Source organism: Acipenser ruthenus, chromosome 32, assembly GCF_902713425.1.
Source record: "Acipenser ruthenus chromosome 32, fAciRut3.2 maternal haplotype, whole genome shotgun sequence".
NCBI lineage: Eukaryota > Metazoa > Chordata > Actinopteri > Acipenseriformes > Acipenseridae > Acipenser > Acipenser ruthenus.
The window spans coordinates 13,673,274-13,692,586 of record NC_081220.1 but is presented as its reverse complement, the minus strand read 5'-3'; the positions used below and the strand labels follow the sequence as shown (position 1 = coordinate 13,692,586).

The window sequence follows — 19,313 nt, the reverse complement described above, 5'->3', positions numbered from 1 at the left end:
AAATACATTTCAAGTGTTACAATACAAGTAATACAATAAGAGCAAGAAATACAATAACTTTTGTTCAAGTGTGACAAACCACAATTCAATAATACAGCAGATAATAGTGATAGTGACATTAGGATATGATTAAATAGTGATAGTTACATCAGGATGTGATTAAATACAAAGTACTACAGGTTAAACACTTGGCAGATTACAGTATTCTGAAGTACAGGATTAAATGCAGTAAAATAGGGGGCAGATAAGAGCAAAATAAAGCACATTTACATGAAGGGTGAAAATGACGTCATTAAGAACCCTTAAGAGAATGCAAAAGTCTTAACTGTAACAGGTATATATATATATATATATATATATATATATATATATATATATATATATATATAGAAAATAGACACAACAGCACCCCCGTCTGGCCAGTTGGTGCATTACACCAAAGCGTTTCTTGTTGTACACTGCTTTCCATGCAGATCAATGCATCGCGTTTCTTAGTTTAAACTATCAATTCGACACACTGGGAGAATCTACAGCCAATCAGCTTTTGCCACCTAAACACATCTACCTAAAGCGGGGTTTCAGTGCCAGTAATACTGTATAAAACAGAGCCGCGCGCCCGTGCTATTCGAGTGCCTGTTGTCGTGTGGCACGCAGACAATGGCATTGCTGTGCTTGACCATGGCTGTGGTCCCTCTCTGCCAGCAGTCGATCAGAGTTTTGGCACGATGGAGTATGTAGCGATACCGCAGTTGTTGTCCCGATTTCTCGCCATGCGGATGTATCCGTTTTCACCCCAGGAGGTGCCCCAGCTGCAAAATATGAATAGAAATCAAATCATAACGCATATTGAGAAATCGCTGCATGGGATAGAGAGAACCAATAGCGGACTGGCCATCTGGAGAACTGGGAGAATTCCCTGTGGGCCGGTGGGCCGCGGGCCCGATACAGATTATATATATATATATATATATATATTGGGCCGGCCCAATGGTCCAATTAATGGGGTCTAGAAAGTTGAGCGATGCCCACTGGTCCATCTCTCCCCCCCGGCACCGGCTCTTTGGTCAATTCCTCCCTCTGGAAGCCCTTAACCCCGCCCCCTTCCCTCACACACACACACACACACACACACACACACACACTGACCGTGACATAGCCACGAGACGTTGATGTAGCTAGCTATCAAGGGAAGTCCGCTTCAGTTTTGGAAAACATCAACACAGTAAAAAAAACCGCAAAGGTGGGGCTGAAAAACGCAATTATGCACAGAAACATCCTGCTTGTGTTTAAGAATATTCAAAATTGAAAACCGCTCCAGGTGTGGAGAACACGTGACACCGGCCACCGTTTGCGGGTCCGTACAGTACCTGTTTTTCACAATCCAGTAATCGTGACCGTTCTCCGTGCCGTACCCCACCACCAGCACGGCGTGATTCAACTTCTTACTGCTGCACAAGGGCTCGTAATACAGACCTACAGCGGGGCAGAGGAAACACACACAACGTTTCTAGAGACGGTATAAAATATAGACAGCAGTGTGGAGTAGTGGTTAGGGCTCTGGACTCTTGACCAGAGGGTCGTGGGTTCAATCCCAGGTGGGGGGGACAGTGCTGCTGTACCCTTGAGCAAGGTACTTTACCTAGACTGCCCCAGTAAAAACCCAACTGTATAAATGGGGAATTGTATGTAAAAAATAATGTGATATCTTGTAACAATTGTAAGTCGCCCTGGATAAGGGCGTCTGCTAATAAATAAATAATAATAATACATCTAACTGATACATTCCACAGCAACAGGGCTTAGATTGGCGTTTGTGACAATGGTACCCTCTGGTGGCTGAATTGGGGAACGGCAGGTTGTACCCGCTAAAAAAAATTTGTAGGGGAAGCGTCCTTTTCATAGCCACTTTCTTACAAAGTCTGGAACATTTGGTGGTGATTTTCTTGATGACTGAGCCAAGCTCCGTGCACGACAGGGAAGATTAATGCAATTGTCTTTGATTTAAGGATTAAAAAAAAGTACACCTGGGTTGCTTCCCCTACGATTGCCAGTTTACTGATTGCATTATTACCACCTTGACAGGAAATCTCCTCCTAAGCCTTTGTCTCACCTCCTCTGTAGTGGTGGAAGGAGAACCGGGTGGCATCGATGCCCACGGCCACGGGTCCGACGCGGGCGACGGTGTACTGCAGGGCAGTCTCGTCCCCTCGTGGCAGGATCTTGTATCCAGAGCAGGTGGCAGCCCAGCCCGACACATTGTAGCGGCATTTTCCTTCCTGGGAAAACACAATTGGATGGAAATAAGACCCCCTGTTACATAGCCTTCCTTAAATGCGCTTTACTTGCTCTGATCTGCCCCCTATTTTACTGCATTTAATCCTGTACTTTAGAGTACTGTAATCTGTCACAAGTGTTATTTAATCTAGTCATTTTTATTTAATTACATCCTGATGTAACTATCACTGACACTGTTATCTGCTTCGTTATTGAATCGTATTTTGTCATACTTGTACTTGCTAGAACCGAAGTCATTGTATTTATCTTGCTCTTAATTGTATTATTACTTGCACTGTGATTCTTGAAATGTATTTTTGTTTATGACTGTAAATCGCCCTGGATAAGGGCGTCTGCTAAGAAATAAATAATAATAATAATAATAATAATAGCAGTTTGTTCCTGGTTCCTGGAGTTTAATTATCATTATTATTTATTTCTTAGCAGACACCCTTATCCAGGGTGACTTACAATTGTTACAAGATATCACATTATTTTTTACATACAATTCCCCATTTATACAGTTGGGTTTTTACTGGAGCAATCTAGGTAAAGTACCTTGCTCAAGGGTACAGCAGCAGTGTCCCCCACCTGGGATTGAACCCACGACCCTCCGGTCAAGAGTCCAGAGACCTAACCACTACTCCACACTGCTGCCCAACACACCTGAGCTTGTTACCTGCACACTGGGGCTAATCAAGCTCGTAGTAAAACCTGGAATGGATAAACCTGCTATGCCATAGCCATCCCAGTTCTGTATAGCGTAAATCGCTGGCTTGGGCTCACCTTGTGTTCATAAGGGTATGCTGCGTCTGAGTCAATGCCCTTGTTGTCTTCGATGTAGAGGAAGGCTTTGCTCATCAAACCGCCATGGCAGCCATGGTTTCCGTAGCTCCAGGAGCAGTCCACCAGGTTCTGTGCACTGAGGCTGACCAGCTGGCCCGTGCCTCTCTTGAGCTGGCCCTCAAGGGCCCCCACAGAGCTGAACGCCCAGCAGGAGCCACAGGAACCCTGTAGGGAGGAAACGCAGCATTACAAGCAGCGGCGCAACCCTGCTCAGAAACTCTGGGTAATCAGAGGGGATGGGAATAAGACTCCTGTTGCATAGCAGTGTGATCCATTCCTGGTTTCACTAGGAGTTTAATAATAAGACGCACCTGAGCTTGTTACCTAGACACACTGTGGCTAATCAAGCTGGTAGTAAAACCTGGAATGGGTGAAACTGCTGTGCAATATTTTCATCTCTGGTAATGTTTGTTAACTGTGTTTGCGTCCATGGTTCTGTGTTTTATCAGAAACCAGGCATTGTTGGCATACCAGTTTGTTTATATTACCTGTTCTTTTCAAAATCAACTTGTTATGGATCTGTGTTCTAGTTGTGACCTCAATATAGCTCTCTGAGTCATCAACCTTTCCCCCTTCAACGCCCCCTAGTGGATGCAAGTGGTACCAGCTATTTCTTAATGATGTATTTCTTACCTCCATTAGGGGGCAGTGTGTTGCAGGCAGCGGAAAAGAATATCCACGAGAAACTGTCCTCGGGGCATCCGATGATTCTAGAGCATTTGCCAAGCACTCCCCCCTTTCACTTCCAGAGCTCGGCACCTCTCAGACATCAAGCCATCCTGACCCAACCCCAACCCTAACCTTAAGCAACCCCAGCCCTAAAGCCTACCCCTAACCCAATACCTAACCATTAAGAATCATCTAATGCCCTCAGGACACTTTCTAGGGGATGTTCCTGTGTGCTGCGAGGGGGGCGGGTTACTGGCTAGGTGTAGCAGCTTGAAGAGAGAGCATGTTTGAAAGCTCTATTGAAGTCACAGAGGAGCTTTGTACTGATGTAAGGAAACGGACATGCAGTAAGAAGTGAATCTCAAAAAAAGGAAGAGTAATATATATATCTAATCTATCACAACCAGACCCAAGTAACACCTAAACCACTGACACCAAGCTTCCTTCCTCAACAAAGAGCACTGCAGAGTGTAATACAGCACAGAGAGGTGTGGTTAACCATAGGGGAGCATTGTAAAGCACAGAGAGGTCTGGTAAAGCATAGGGAAGCATTGTAAAGCATAGAGAGATCTGGTAAAGCATAGGGAAGCATTGTAAAGCACAGAGAGGTCTGGTAAAGCATAGGGAAGCATTGTAAAGCACAGATAGGTCTGGTAAAGCATAGGAAAGCATTGTAAAGCACAGAGAGGTATGGTAAAGCATAGGGAAGCATTGTAAAGCACAGAGAGGTCTGATAAAGCATAGGGAAGCATTGTAAAGCACACAGAGAGGTCTGGTAAAGCATAGGGAAGCATTGTAAAGCACATAGAGGTGTGGTAAAGGATAGGGAAGCATTGTAAAGCACAGAGAGGGATGGTAAAGCATAGGGAAGCATTCATGGGGTTAATGTTGATTGTATTTGGGGGTTGGTGACAGTAGTATATGGAGGGGTTTGTGCGGTAGGATACAGAACACAGTACCTGGTTTTTCACTTTAGTCACAAACCCATCCAGCCTCCAGTCCATGGTCAGAGGCACGCGGGCATCGGGTGGCAGGGTGAAGGTGTGGTTCATCTCGCCCGCCGCTGGCACTAAGAGTCCGTTCAGCATGGCATCAACCTCCTCCGTGGTCTACAGGAAGAAAAACGGGCATTGAAATTTGGAGCGCCAGCCACTCGTAGATTTAACTATTGGATAAGTTGGTCTCTTAGTAGGTGAGGGAGGGAGGGAGGGAGCAGTTCAGTCTCCGTTCCTCAAGCCTAGCCTGGACTGGAGGGAGCACCCTTTCTCTTAGGGGGGTGAGGGAGGGAGGGAGGGAGCAGTTCAGTCTCCGTGCCTCAAGCCTGTCCTTGCCTGGAGGGAGCACCCTTTCTCTTGGACTGGAGGGAGCACCCTTTCTCTTAGGGGGTGAGGGAGGGAGGGAGGGAGGGAGGGAGCAGTTCTTTGCTGGTTGTGTTACCAGGTCCCCCAGTTGGTTGAGCCCCAGCCTGTAGGAGTGCAGATCCAGAGAGAACTCCAGATTGTGGGTCTCAATGGCCTTGAGATTCTTCTCCCAGATCAGACGTCTCGACAGCTCCTCCTCCTGGAAGAACAAGGTATTGAAACCGCCTTCACTCGCTATCATTTTATAAATAACCCCCAACAAATAGTAGCAAACCAATCATTTATTTGTTATACTTTGAGTGCATATTTGCATTACTTAAATTACAGAGCGTACAAATTCAACATCTTTCCAGAGACAGACCGACACATGAAAAAAAAATGAAAATAGCCTAGTTCTCAGTTTTCGCTGTATTTGTGGAAAGATAAGAAAAGGAGTCACCTTTCTCATGTATTGTTTCTGATGGTAGTCCTTCCAGAGCTTCCAGGCATTGTCCAGAGAGGGGTCAGCACCCAGATGACCGCTGACCAGAGGGACAAACAGCGCCAGGACCGCGAGAGACAGCATTCTAGCACAAGAACAGACCCCGGGTGAAAAAAACAGGTCTTTGTGACGAAGTTCTGCACAACACAGCTCGACCCCTTCTGGCGTTCACTGTCTGGGTTATTAATTAAACAGATCAGGCCTCTGCAACCCTCATCTTCCCATCCCGGTCGCTTACAGCAGACGCAAGCCTGCAGTCAGCCGCGACTGGATTCGCGAATGATCACGTGACCCCTGCAGCGCTGTGAAGCGGCAGGAACAGCGTGATTGCAAGCAGCCTGCCCGAAATGGAGAATATCATTGGAAATAGGGCTTCAAGGTACTTTATCAAACTTCAAAACACTCCATTAAAAAGAACGTAGGGTCAGATGATAAGAAACTTCAGCAGAAGTCTCCGCTTAGTGCTCAGGTTTTAAAAAGAGCGGCGCTATTTAGAGCGTGTCAAAATAAGTGAAACATCTGAACTCCTGATTAGTCTCGTCACGGCCGCATCGGAGAGCGAACGTCTGAACAAAACAACAGATCTCAGTTTTTTTTTATTCTTTAAAAGAAAATGGAAGCTAACGTTCTGGTTGTAAGACCTTTTCTTGATCAACGAAGGTATTACGACTGAAACGTTAGCTTCTATTTTAGAATAGAAGTGTGAGATTTGGCAAAATACAGTGTGAGGGAGTGTTCTATTTTTTTATTCTAGGAGGCTGTGTGGTCCAGTGGTTAAAGAAAAGGGCTTGTAACCAAGAGGTCCCCGGTTCAAATCCCACCTCAGCCACTGACTCACTGTGTGACCCTGAGCAAGTCACTTCACCTCCTTGTGCTCCGTCTTTCGGGTGAGACGTAGCTGTAAGTGACTCTGCAGCTGATGCATAGTTCACACACCCTAGTCTCTGTGAGTCGCCTTGGATAAAGGCGTCTGCTAAATTAACAAATAATAATAATTTAGCTCATTAAACTAGACCTTCCCCGTCCCTGATCTCTCAGGTGACCGCTCAGCTGTCCACATTCTGTAACGTGCGGTTGGTTCCTTGTATATTTACAGCAGTATGAAGTGCGGATGTGCGTTTAATAAGCTTTTACGTTAAGCTGAAGGAGGAAAGCAAGTTCATTTTCTGATTAAACTTTAAACAAATGAAAAGTCATCACAGTACCTTTTTTTTTGACTCTGCCGAATGATTTAGTGCCAGCGGTAGAGCGCAGCTGTGTCCGTGTGCTGGCGTGTCGTTTTTATAACAAGCTGTGGTAGGAAATTGGAAACTTGTCATGTGAGGTTATGACATGTTTTTCAGCTGTGTGTGTGTGTCTCTGTGTGTGTGTCTCTCTCTCTGTATGTCTCTGTGTCTCTCTCTCTCTCTCTCTCTCTCTGTATGTCTGTGTGTGTCTCTCTCTCTCTCTCTATGTCTGCGTGTGTCTCTCTCTCTCTCTGTATGTCTCTGTTTGTGTGTGTCTCTGTGTGTGTGTGTGTGTGTCTCTCTGTGTGTGTGTCTCTCTGTGTCTGTGTGTGTCTCTTTCTCTGTCTCTCTCTGTATGTCTGTGTGTGTGTGTCTCTCTCTCTCTCTCTCTCTGTGTCTCTCTGTCTCTGTCTCTGTGTGCGTGTGTCTCTCTCTGTCTCTGTGTGTGTCTCTGTTTGTCTGTCTCTCTGTATGTATATCTGTCTGTCTGTCTGTGTGCGTGTGTCTCTGTGTGTTGTCAGTCTTCCTCTGTGTGACTCAAAACAGAAATGTGGTTTCCTCTGATCTTTATCTATAACTGTAGACCCCCCCCCCCCAAAAAAAGAAACACCCGCCATAACAGTGTCAGTAGGATTGGACCGGATTGATTCTATGTTCATCCACGAGGGGTGCAAAACCACGCTGTGATAAGCTGGGATCGGAAATCTTCAATACAGAAACAATTACTCGAACTACCCAGATCCAGATAAATTGACTGTGTCTAAGAAATAGTGCCGCCAGCAGTCTGTAGAGCGTGACATTTTATCAAGTTCTGCTGACACTTTAAACCCACGAGAGCAAGTTAAAGTTACTCCTGTCAACAGAACCTGTACTTTATTTGATATTAGGCTGTGTGGTCCAGTGGTTAAAGAAAAGGGCTTGTAACCAGGAGGTCCCCGGTTCAAATCCCACCTCAGCCACTGACTCATTGTGTGACCCTGAGCAAGTCACTTAACCTCCTTGTGCTCCGTCTTTCGGGTGAGACGTAATTGTAAGTGACTCTGCAGCTGATGCATAGTTCACACACCCTAGTCTCTGTAAGTCACCTTGGATAAAGGTGTCTGCTAAATAAACTAATAATAGTATTGAACAACATGATTAATGTCTTCAATATATTCATAATGGAATTATATTCTGCTCACAGTTTTTTTTTTCTTTGTTATAGCATTTTATCAATATCTAAATGAATAATAATAATAATAATAATAATAATAATAATAATAATAATAATAATAATAATAATCAACACACATCAAATATTTCTCATTGATTTTTTATTTCAATAGAAACCTCTCTGATTCATTTCCAGTTTGTCATTGGGTTGTGGTTCACGCTTGTTGTCGTATAGTCTATATACTCGAAGCATGAATATTGATCACAAGGTATTTTTCAGTGCAGCCAGCATTTTTTTTTTTTATAAAAGATGGTCATGGTAAAAAATAAAATGAAAGTGCAGTTTCGCTTATGAATATGATTCGAAATCTACCTTAAGATGAATGCATTGAGAATTTCAATACCCTGTCCTGTACTACAGTGCGTGTTTCAAATGGGATACTGTCTCTATACATTCCTATGCAGAACTGCACAACAGAAAATTCCTCCGCATGCAATATTTACCATTTTAAACACTTAAAAATAGTTCCTATGGTCTCCCTTTCTCTCCCCTCCTCTCCTCTCCTCCCCCTGCCCCTCTCCCCTCCTCTCCCCTCTCCTCCTCTCCCCCCCCCTCTCCTCTCTCTGCCCCTCTCCTCTCCTTCTCTCCTCTCCTCTCCCCTCTCCCCTCCTCTCATCTCCTCTCCTATCCTCTTCTCCTCTCCCCTTTTCTCCTCTCTCCTCCTCCCCTCTCCTCCTCCCCTCTCCCCTCCTCTCCCTAACCCCTCTCTCCCCTCCTCTCCTCTCCCTGCCCCTCCCCTCTCCTCCTCTCTCCTCTCCTCCTCTCCCTCCCCCTCTCCTCTCATCTTTCCTCTCCCCTCTCTCCTCTCCCTCCCCCTCTCCTCTCCCTCTTCACATAATGGGGTAGCTGGCCAGGTTTGCGATGCCACACATGTTATTCCGGTTTCTTGCCATCAGGATATAGCCTTTGTTCCCCCAGTCTTCACTCCAGCTGCGGGAGAGAAAAAAACAAAAGTACAAAATGAAACGCGCATTCAACTGAGAGATCTCCCAGCAGCGTCTGCTCATTGGCTGCAAAGCGCTTCAGTCATTAAGGGAAGCAGCTGATTGGTTACCGACAGGACAGGGGGCCCCAAAAAGGCAGGGGACAATTTCACCGGCAGCAGAAATGACATCAAAGTTTGCTGTTAGCCTCCTTGTGCTCCGTCTTTCGGGTGAGACGTAATTGTAAGTGACTCTGCAGCTGATGCATAGTTCACACACCCTAGTCTCTGTAAGAAGCCTTGGATAAAGGAGTCTGCTAAATAAACTAATAATAATAATAATAATAATAATAATAATAATAATAATAATAATAACAATAATAATAGCAGCTCTGAGGTTCTGCTGTGTTGGAGGAAATGTACCTGTTCTTGATAATCCAGTATTTCTTCCCTTTGTAGGATCCGTACCCCACAGCCAGGACAGCGTGGTTGATGTCATCTTTGTTGCAAGCAGGGTCATAGTAGACGCCTGGAACAGAGCAGAGTATCCCAAATGAACATGCTATAACACAGGCGTGTAGTGGAGCTAGAACACACGGAACAGGCAGGCGAAGTCACATGACTCCCATCTCCCGCACGACTCTCTGAGTCAGTCCGTCAGTCCTCTTGATGCAATGGAAGGAGTATTAGGAATTTCTGTTATCTTTAAGAAGGTTAAAAAATGCAGACGAAGACGACAGCAACAGGGCATCGACTAGGACTGTGAACACAAAGACAAACGAAGCCACTGACACACACACACACGCACACACGCACGCACGCACGCACGCACGCACGCACGCACGCACGCACACACACACACACGCACGCACACACACTATAAAGCATTCTGACGAGATGGAGAACAACGCTGTGTGGAAATGCTTGTAGAAATGAGATACATGTATTACCTGTTACAGGTGTTACTAGAAGTGGAAAATCTGCATTTCCAATAGCTTCAGATTTAGGTCTGCATCGTTAGCCATACATCTCACTGATACATTCCACAACAACAGGGCTTGGATTGGCGTTTGTGACAATGGCACCCTCTGGTGGCTGAATAGGGTAACCGCAGGATGTACCAGCTAAACAAAATCTGCAGGGGTATCGTCCTTTTCATAGCCACTTTCTTACAAAGTCTGGAACATTTGGTGGTGATTATCTTGATGACTGAAAATGCAGCCCACTCCCAGCCTCACCTCTCTTGTAGAACTGGAAGGAGTAGAGAGTGGCATCAATGCCCACGGACACGGGCCCCACCTTGGCCACGGCTGACTGCAGTGCCCGCTCGTTGCCCTCTGGGATCTCCTTGAAGCCTTTGCACGTGGCAGCCTGGCCGGTCTTGTTGTAGATGCACTCCCCCTGCTGCAAATAGGGGGCGACACCGAGACAAAGGCATTAACGATGACATCACTGCCCTCGAAGGCACAGAGAAGGGCAACTAGGACTAATGACATGAGCGATGAGGACAGGTTCAAATAATTACAGCCTGGAAAAAAGAAGGGAAAGAGGGGACTTGATGAGTCTTTAAAACCAGAAACGGTCTCGATAAAGTCAACCCGAGACGCGACTTCAAATTTAGCAGAGAGAGAAGAACAAGAAGGTATGAAATGGAAGCCGAGGTAGAGTTTCAAACAGTTTTTTTACACAGATAGAGAGTTATAAATGCACGGAATAGCCAACCAGGCAGTGACCTAGCAGGATCTAAAACACTGGGAACATTTCAAAAACTAGATTCTCTGCTTTAAAATCCGCCAGAAAGGGAGACTGGTGCTAACGAGGGATGAGCCTTGAAGGGGTTAAACGGCCTTTATCTGTTCTTGCTGTCCAGTTCACTTCATCTTAATGGATCTAAACAGAGCTGCCACTGAGCTCGTTAACATGAATTCTAGCCCGCTCACGATCAGTGTAAGGGGGCAGGGTTGTGGGACGCTCTGCCGTTACAGCTCCTGTCTCCTGTCGGCGAATTAAGATGAGCCTGGCACTTTTGCACAGTGGTTAAGGTGCTCGTCTGTGGTGCACGGGGTCAATTATTATTATTATTTGTTTATTTAGCAGACGCCTTTATCCAAGGCGACTTACAGAGACTTGGGTGTGTGAACTATGCATCAGCTGCAGAGTCACTTACAATTACATCTCACCCGAAAGACGGAGCACAAGGAGGTCAAGTGACTTGCTCAGGGTCACACAATGAGTCAGTGGCTGAGGTGGGATTTGAACCGGGGACCTCCTGGTTACAAGCCCTTTTCTTTAAACACTGGACCACACAGCCTCCTCTGATTTAATGCATTTCCCGTTAAAAGTGTCACTAGATGTAAACCAATAAACTGTGAGCCCGTATCATAATTCTCATTTAAGAAAATCAATATTTTAGTGGTGTTCTGGCACTCTTCGGATTTAGGACTGCACCTCTGCTCACAGCCCACAAACAGACCCTTACTTTCAGCCTCTTCTGCTAATATTACCCACATACACAGGCGGTCTCTAAACCTATAGCATGCACCATAAAAAAAAGGATTTGCTTGAAATCGCTGCGCTAATGTTCTTAATTCTACACTTTGGAAGAGCTCACCTCTCCGGTGTAGGGGTACGCCTCTTCCGAATCGATGCCATTATTCCCCTGGACGTATTTGAATGCGTTGGTCATGTAGCCCCCCCCACAGCCGTCATTGTCGGTGGTACAGTCCACCAGGTTCTGGGGGCTGAGCTCGACCAGCTGGCCCGTGGTCTTCTTGAGCTGGCCCTCAAGGGCCCCCACAGAGCTGAACGCCCAGCAGGAGCCACAGGAACCCTGTTGGGAGTGAGCACAGCATTACACACACTGCTCGACGCATCAGAAGCAAGCGGGAGCATTGAGAGGTTTTCTAGAGCAGGGGGTTCTCAAGCTGGGGCCCGGGGAACCCCTGGGGGGCCCCCAGCTTGAGTTCCCCCACATCAGGGGGTTCAATTAATTAATTTACACCAACGCTGCCTTTAAGTGATTTTGTTTTTTAAATGTAGTGGTCGCTAATTATTTTTATTGTTTTCTCCCTAATTTAATAATGTCCAATTATTTTTAGGGTCAGCCCACCGCTAACACCCCCGCGCTGACTCGGGAGGAGCGAAGACGAACCCACGCTTCTTTACACGCTGCAGACTCACCATGCAGCCAACCCAGAGCTACAGCGTCGGAGGACAACGCAGCTCTGGGCAGCTTACAGGCAAGCTTATAGGCAATTATAGCATCATTTTTGTAAATTAAAATAAAGAAACACATAAATAAATAAATATGTGAATAATAAATAAATGCTGGCCTCCTGTGAGTGTAATGCACAGCCAGGGATGTATGGAGATGAGTATATTCTGTGAGATGGAACCTAGCAAGACTGTGTAACGTCTTATAGGTAAGCAAATCTTAAATCAGCTCTAAATTGTGCTGGAAGCCGGTTTCTAATAAGACTCCTATTGCAGAGCAAGTTCACCCAATCCAAGTTTTACTACAAACTCGATAAGCCGCAGCGTGGCTAGTTAACAAGCTCAGGTGCGTCTTATTTTTAAACTCCTAGTAAAAACCAGGATGATGCAACAGGAGTCTTATTTCCATCCCTTATATATATTCTTATATCGCCCTCTAGTGGTGAAGCGTGAAGAAAGCGGGGTGAAAGAAAGAGCTCGGGTCTGGTGGGCGGGGATTCCTCCGACAGGAAGTGCTGGTTACCTGGTTGCGTACTGGAGTGACGTAGCCCTTCTTTCTGTAATCCACTGACTTGGGGAGCTCCATGTTGGGGTCGGGGATGAAGGTGTTGTCGGGGTCTCTGGAGAGCGGCATCTGAAGGCCAGTCATCTTCTCAGCCACCTCCTCCGTGGTCTATCAAAGGCAGGAATGCAGGATGACAAATAATGGATGCAAACAGCAATAAAAACGACCTTAACCAATTTCAAAGCAGGTCGTTATGCTTATCCCCTATCCATCACCACACGGATCCTCAGTTTTCTGTTGACTGTGTCCTGACGGTAATTATCACGCATCAATGCTGCATGACATCAAACCAGCCCATCTAATCAGACTGCGAGCGTACCTTTATGAAGGGTTTTTAAATAACTTTTTTTAAGATCTCAGGCTCCAGACTGCATGAAATCAGATTAGCCCATTCAGTGCCAAATCCATTTTGAAAATGCCCAAGCTGTATTCAAGTCATCAGATTTTAAATCAGTATTTCTACACTGAAAGAAAAGTGTCAATCCTTCGTTTTGGCTACGAACTTCCGCGTCCTGCTTTGAGGACAGTCGAGTAAGTGAGACGCGTTTCCTGTAATCAGAGAAGTGAAATTTCAAGCCAGCTGTGAAGCTCAATGCATAGAAAATGAAATCAGAGTCAGTTATCATAACAATATAGTTAAAGAGAAAAATTAAATGAACAGGGAGATGCCAGTTTGAAAAAGGCTCCAAATAAAATGACAAAGTATCCCTTGAACCATTTTCTTCGTATTCTTAACCGTCTGTTACCGTTTAACGGCGTTTAAAATCTTTCTGAATGACTCTTGTTCCAGTTTTATGTTTGATCTTTTTGAGGAGTCTGTATCGAAGGGGCTTTGAGTTCCGGAACCGCTCCACTGTTCCGCTTGCCTGCCATAGACTTTATATATATATATATTTTATATTGGTGAGCGACAGCGCCATCTAGTGCACAGCTGGTGTATTGCCAACCACACAATACAATACAAAGCAGCAGCTGGCTCTGCTATAAAGTCACATTGGCTGATCTAGCCTCTGTTATTAATATTATTATTAATGGGGCATTTAGCAGACACTTTTATCCAAAGCGACTTACAGAGACCAGAGGGTGAACTATGCATCATCAACAACTGCTGCCGCCCCTTACAACAGCACCTTGGTTTTAAGCCTCATGACTGGGAGACACCCCCCCAGGACACAGTCTTCAGAGACACTGCAGGTCACCTGCAGCATTGGAAGGGTAGGTTAAGTTGGGTGGGGTGGGTTGTTACCATGTCTCCCAGCTGGTTCATTCCCAGTTCGTAGGAGTGCATTCCCAGTTCGTATTCCTGGTTGTGGGCTGCGATCAGCTTCATGTTCTTCTCCCAGACGGACCGGCGGATCACCTCTTCGTTCTGCGTGTTGACAACATGGCACAGTCAGTGGCACGCTTAGACATTCGGGAGCAGCAATGGGTTATGGGAGATATGAGCGATACTACAAGCTAGTGCAATGAGCTAGCTGCAATCCCCCATTTATACAGTTGGGTTTTTACTGAAGCAATCTAGGTAAAGTACCTTGCTCAAGGGTACAGCAGCAGTGTCCCCCACCTGGGATTGAACCCACGACCCTCCGGTCAAGAATCCAGAGCCCTAACCACTACTCCACACTGCCACCACATATTGCACTTTTGTGTGCCAGCTAATTCAAAGCTAGGGAAACACTTTATAGAATATTTGAACAAGAGTCGCCCAAGCTTCTGCCAGCACTACACATTTTACTGTCGCTCTGAACGCCGATTGGATGGAGCAACGCGTGTTCAGTAAGACACGCCCCTACCATGCCGTTGTACTGCTTCCTATAGGTCTGCTTCCACTCCTCCCACTCTGAGTCCAGGGACCAATCCTGGGCAGACACGGGCATCGCCATGGCGACCAGCACCAGCAGAGTTCCGTACCACATGATTCTGGGAAATAAAGAAGGTGTGAGCCACGCTTAAAACGAAATACATTATATTGTGAAGTATACTTATATACATGTATTTCTAATATGATTTTACACAACTGAAAATATATTTGGAAGAATATACACGCGGTAAATATATTTCATATATTTTCCACTATACTGAAACAGACGTCAACATATTTTCCCAACAGGTTGAAATATATTTTATTTCCACAAGGCTTTCAAATCGTTTCTTTATTACTGTTCATCGTTGATTCGGATTTGCTATGCAGTTACCCAAACGCTACAGACCACACGCTTTTAAGAAGATAGCTTTTGGATTGGGAGTTTTTCTTACAGTATAAAAGCCATCCGGTGTCACGGAGCCCAGAACAGAGTTGCCAAGTCCGCTTATAATAAACAGGATTGGGCTTGTTTTGTTGAGAGTCGCGGGTTGTGATTTGCATAAACGCCCATACTCTAACATGGGCTTGTTTTGGGCTTGTTTCGAAGAACGAGGTCGCTATTTTTCTGTCAGAAATCTGGCAAACCCTGACCCACAAGCACACGAGCACATGTATCATGACTTCTTACCTCGTATTGTAGTCTAGTAGGATTATCGGTCTCGCTGTAAAATGCACTGGATTAAAAAATATTTTTACACGGTAACCTTGTATTGCCCCATAACACCTGTAAGCCACCTTGGATAAAGGCGTCTGCTAAATAAACAAATAATAAAGTTCAATACATTAGGTCAGGAAACACAAATGCTGTCCCTCGTCCTTAATCCTAAAACAGTTTTTTAAAAAGAAAAATGGACACTTGCTAATTAATGTCCTATTTTCGCGCATAGTACAGCTTCAGTACAGAGAGACGTACTTGGCCGCTGAACCCACGCGAGTTTCTGAACTGTTCACAGCCCAGCATCCCTCGATGGGTTAAATAAAAGAGGAAGCGAAAAGCAGAGCCTTCCTGGAAAGTATTCCTGCAGCATTTTAAAACCAGAGCAAACGGCAAAAAATAACAATTCACGTTCCTGTTTTTTTTTCTTTTCTTGCGACGTGTCGCTTTTTGAGTTTGGTTTGCGCAAAGGACAGTTCTTAAGAGATTAAAAAAATCAAAACAAGTGTTATTTTAGAACTCTTTCGCTTTCAATTCCAGATGTCCGCTTATCGCTTACAGGACAGAGTAGCCGAGAAGTTATGGGTTACAATTTTAATTATATATATATTTTTAGAAATGTTAAAACAGTTTTGTGTGAACTCTGGAGTTCGAGGTGTTGTTCTGCCTTAACTTTGAAAAAAAATAAATTAAACAGATTCACAGACATGAAACTTAACATGGTACAACTATAGTATATATTATAGCGCTGGAATTATTTTTCAAAAATAAATACATTTTAAAAATGATCAGAAAAACACAAGTAAATTCAGATTTACGAGACAAAAAGACGAGATAACGCTTCCCTCAGTAAAAGCACAGCAAAGTATAATAAAGCACAGTGAAAGCATAGTAAAGCTTAGGCAAGCATTGCAAACACCACAGAAATATAGAAACGCACACACAAACGTATCCAAAAAGATGTCAAAACAGGGTAAACTATGGCAAATGCGCAGTGTTACCATGGGAACATTATGGGTAGAAAGGTACGGTGTAAATGTACGAGAATGCGGAGTAAACTTCTATAAGGAGAGAAAGACTATACGCATATAAATTCCGATACTTTACCTAGCCGGTAAGGTGAGGTTGAAGCTGTTGAATGAATTTCTTTGTCTGGTTCTCTTCTCGAATTTTAACCTCTATATAAGGACGGCGAGTTTCAGGAAGTGATCCTGAAGGCTAGGGAGGAGGGGAGGGGAGGGGAGGAGAGGAGAGGAACATTTTTGTTTTTGGTAAGCCCCGAATCCAGATGGAACCGATTAACTTGGAAAAAAAATCTTCGCGCTGCACATGACTGAAGTGTAGGTTAGCAGGCGTCCCGGGGAATCGGTTATTTTGAATTCGCATTTTTATACAAAACTGTAACAGTGCGTTTAGCAAGTTGACAGGGTGTCAGCTTCTACAACATTACCGGGGAGTTGGTTCCAGACCCTCACAATTCTCTTCAAATATATATATTGTGTTATTACGTACAGCTATTTTGACTGCCTCAGAGTTGCTACAGCCTGTTTTTTCACTCCCAGGCAGGGGGTAAAATATGTAACCTCCTGATCAAGCGTCGGGCTCTATTTCATCGTGGAGTTTTGTGTTGTGAATTCTCACACCTCCTGGAGCGAATCACCCTGCTTCACCTCTGCGTGTCTGCTCAGAGATAGTTTGACTGTATTATTGTGTTCTGCAACAACGTTAGCAGCATCTTATGTACGTGCATGATATGCGTCCTTTACTGAGATCGTATAATATAACAGGGCTTCTCAAGTCGCGCTCATTAAGCGCAGACTCTCCCTAATTTTCAAAACTTTAATTCTGGCGTCAGTTTGATCGGGCTCAAAGAGCCAGCTGCCCACCGTTTCGATATGTTGTGCATATCTTTCTCAAGGGAGCCTGTGTTTGAATCAAAACATTGGATATTATTCAATTTAATGAGGATATTAATAACTTTAAACAATGTAAAGGATGTTGAAATATTATTATTATTATTATTTATTTCTTAGCAGACGCCCTTATCCAGGGCGACTTACAATTGTTACAAGATATCACATTATACATTATTTCACATTATACAGATATCACATTATTTTTACATACAATTACCCATTTATACAGTTTGGTTTTTACTGGAGCAATCTAGGTAAAGTACCTTGCTCAAGGGTACAACAGCAGTGTCCCCCACTGGGGATTGAACCCACAACCCTCCGGTCAAGAGTCCAGAGCCCTAACCACTACTCCACACTGCACTATACACACACACACACACACACATATATGTATCAGTTTTAAATACATTAAATAGAATGTATTTAAAACTGATACATATATGTGTGTGTGTGTGTGTGTATATGTGTGTGTGTGTGTGTTATATGTGTGTGTCTCAGTGTGTGTGTGTTATATGTGTGTGTCTCAGTGTGTGTGTGTTATATATGTGTGTGTGTATATATGTGTGTGTGTGTTTGTGTGTGTGTCTCAATGTGTGTGTGTTATATATATGTGTGTGTGTCTCAGTGTGTGTGTCTGTTATATATGTGTGTGTGTCTCAGTGTATGTGTGTCTCAGTGTGTGTGTGCGCGTACGTGTCTCAGTGTGTGTGTGTGTATTAATTGTGTATTAATTGCATGCTCTCTGTGCTGCACTCACTCTCACATCGTGTCTCATGGCTCACAGTTTTTCCAGTGTTACTCAGCCCCCTGTGGCTCCACTTCCCTCCTGGGGGCTTGCGTCAGTGACCCTGGGCATCCCGTGGTCACTGTGTAACACATACTCTGGACAGCAGGGATGTGTACAGACATGGACAACAGCTCAGCATCACCTCCAATATTACAACTGAGACATCATCATCATCATCATCATCATCATCATCATCATAAAACTACATGAACATAATTTCAATAATATCAGAAGAAGCCATAACAGCAGTACAGTTGTATTTCATATTTGATTTCGAAATGTCACATTTTTGTCAGATTTTCTGTTAAGCATGGGGAAAACTACACCAAATGCTGGTGTGTAATTCAATATGTTAACGTAACATTATTCAGCAGGTTTCAAATAAAAAATAAATAAAAAAAACCTTTATTGTCCATTAAATAGAGCATAAAATGGAAAACTGTCTTTAGCTTACACCGTGACTCAGTACATGGCTGAGCACACACTGCATCAATACAATACAATCAATACAACACACTGCATCAATAAAATACAATCAATACAACACACAGCATCAATACAATACAATCAATACAACACACAGCATCAATACAATACAATCAATACAACACACAGCATCAATACAATGCAATCAATACAACACACAGCATCAATACAATACAATCAATACAACACACAGCATCAATACAATACAATCAATACAACACACAGCATCAATACAATACAATCAATACAACACACAGCATCATACAATACAATACAATCAATACAACACACAGCATCAATACAATACAATACAACACACAGCATCAATACAATACAATCAATACAACACACAGCATCAATACAATACAATCAATACAACACACAGCATCAATACAATACAATCAATACAACACACAGCATCAATAACAACCGATAATCAATCAATACTCCATGCTGCCATAAACAGCTGCAGCTCATTGCAATAAATCATTTTTTTGTAACATTTTTTCCGTGCAAGAGGAGCTTTGAATTGTCGATCTGATGGAAGTAATTGAAATGAAGAATGGAGAGGATGTGTACTGTCATTAAAAATGTGTATGAATATCCTTTTAACTGCTTGATGGTACAGGTATGATAATTACAGCTGTTTGGTACCCATTATTTAATTCGACTTTACGAAGCGAAATGAGTTCTTTATTATTATTAATGATTAATTAGTCATTTAGCAGATGCTTTTATCCAAAGAGTATAGGGGGGTGAACTATGCATCATCAGCAACTGCTGCTGCTGCTGCTGCTGCAGAGTCACTTCCAATAGGAGCTCGTTTGTTTTACGT

General features: G+C 44.0%; 2 protein-coding genes across 3 annotated transcripts; both read right to left on the bottom strand.

The window, feature by feature from the left end:
- Positions 1-412: 412 nt before the first annotated feature.
- On the bottom strand, positions 413-7,636 carry LOC117971317 (procathepsin L-like). Of its 2 annotated transcripts, XM_059006410.1 has the most exons (8): positions 6,837-7,636; positions 5,590-5,716; positions 5,227-5,349; positions 4,749-4,898; positions 3,061-3,285; positions 2,111-2,276; positions 1,368-1,473; positions 413-809 (listed from the first exon to the last, which is right to left on the bottom strand). In XM_059006410.1, the coding sequence occupies exons 2-8, from the start codon at positions 5,713-5,715 to the stop codon at positions 710-712; spliced, it is 996 nt and encodes a 331-aa protein (XP_058862393.1). In that variant the 5' UTR covers position 5,716; positions 6,837-7,636; the 3' UTR covers positions 413-709. The 2 variants fall into 2 exon arrangements, with proteins under 2 accessions (XP_058862393.1, XP_058862394.1); XM_059006411.1 differs by lacking the exon at positions 6,837-7,636 and having other exon boundaries at positions 5,590-5,855.
- Positions 7,637-8,153: 517 nt separating this feature from the next.
- LOC117395492 (cathepsin K-like) lies at positions 8,154-16,522 on the bottom strand. The gene is made up of 8 exons (XM_059006412.1): positions 16,397-16,522; positions 14,564-14,690; positions 14,017-14,139; positions 12,729-12,878; positions 11,604-11,822; positions 10,231-10,396; positions 9,416-9,521; positions 8,154-9,000 (listed from the first exon to the last, which is right to left on the bottom strand). Exons 2-8 carry the CDS (start codon positions 14,684-14,686, stop codon positions 8,901-8,903), a joined length of 987 nt encoding a protein of 328 aa, XP_058862395.1. The 5' UTR covers positions 14,687-14,690; positions 16,397-16,522; the 3' UTR covers positions 8,154-8,900.
- Between the last annotated feature and the right edge of the window lie 2,791 nt (positions 16,523-19,313).

Excerpts from the sequence above, each read along its gene's own strand:
- LOC117395492 (XM_059006412.1), bottom strand. The coding sequence starts at position 14,686 with ATGTGGTACGGAACTCTGCTGGTGCTGGTCGCCATGGCGATGCCCGTG. Across the intron at positions 12,879-14,016 it reads TGAACCAGCTGGGAGACATG|ACCACGGAGGAGGTGGCTGA; the intron begins GTAACAACCCAC and ends TGCCTTTGATAG. Across the intron at positions 11,823-12,728 it reads TCACTCCAGTACGCAACCAG|GGTTCCTGTGGCTCCTGCTG; the intron begins GTAACCAGCACT and ends CACTCCCAACAG.
- LOC117971317 (XM_059006410.1), bottom strand. The coding sequence starts at position 5,715 with ATGCTGTCTCTCGCGGTCCTGGCGCTGTTTGTCCCTCTGGTCAGCGGT. Across the intron at positions 3,286-4,748 it reads TGACTAAAGTGAAAAACCAG|GGTTCCTGTGGCTCCTGCTG; the intron begins GTACTGTGTTCT and ends TCCTCCCTACAG. Across the intron at positions 810-1,367 it reads TACTGGATTGTGAAAAACAG|CTGGGGCACCTCCTGGGGTG; the intron begins GTACTGTACGGA and ends CATATTTTGCAG.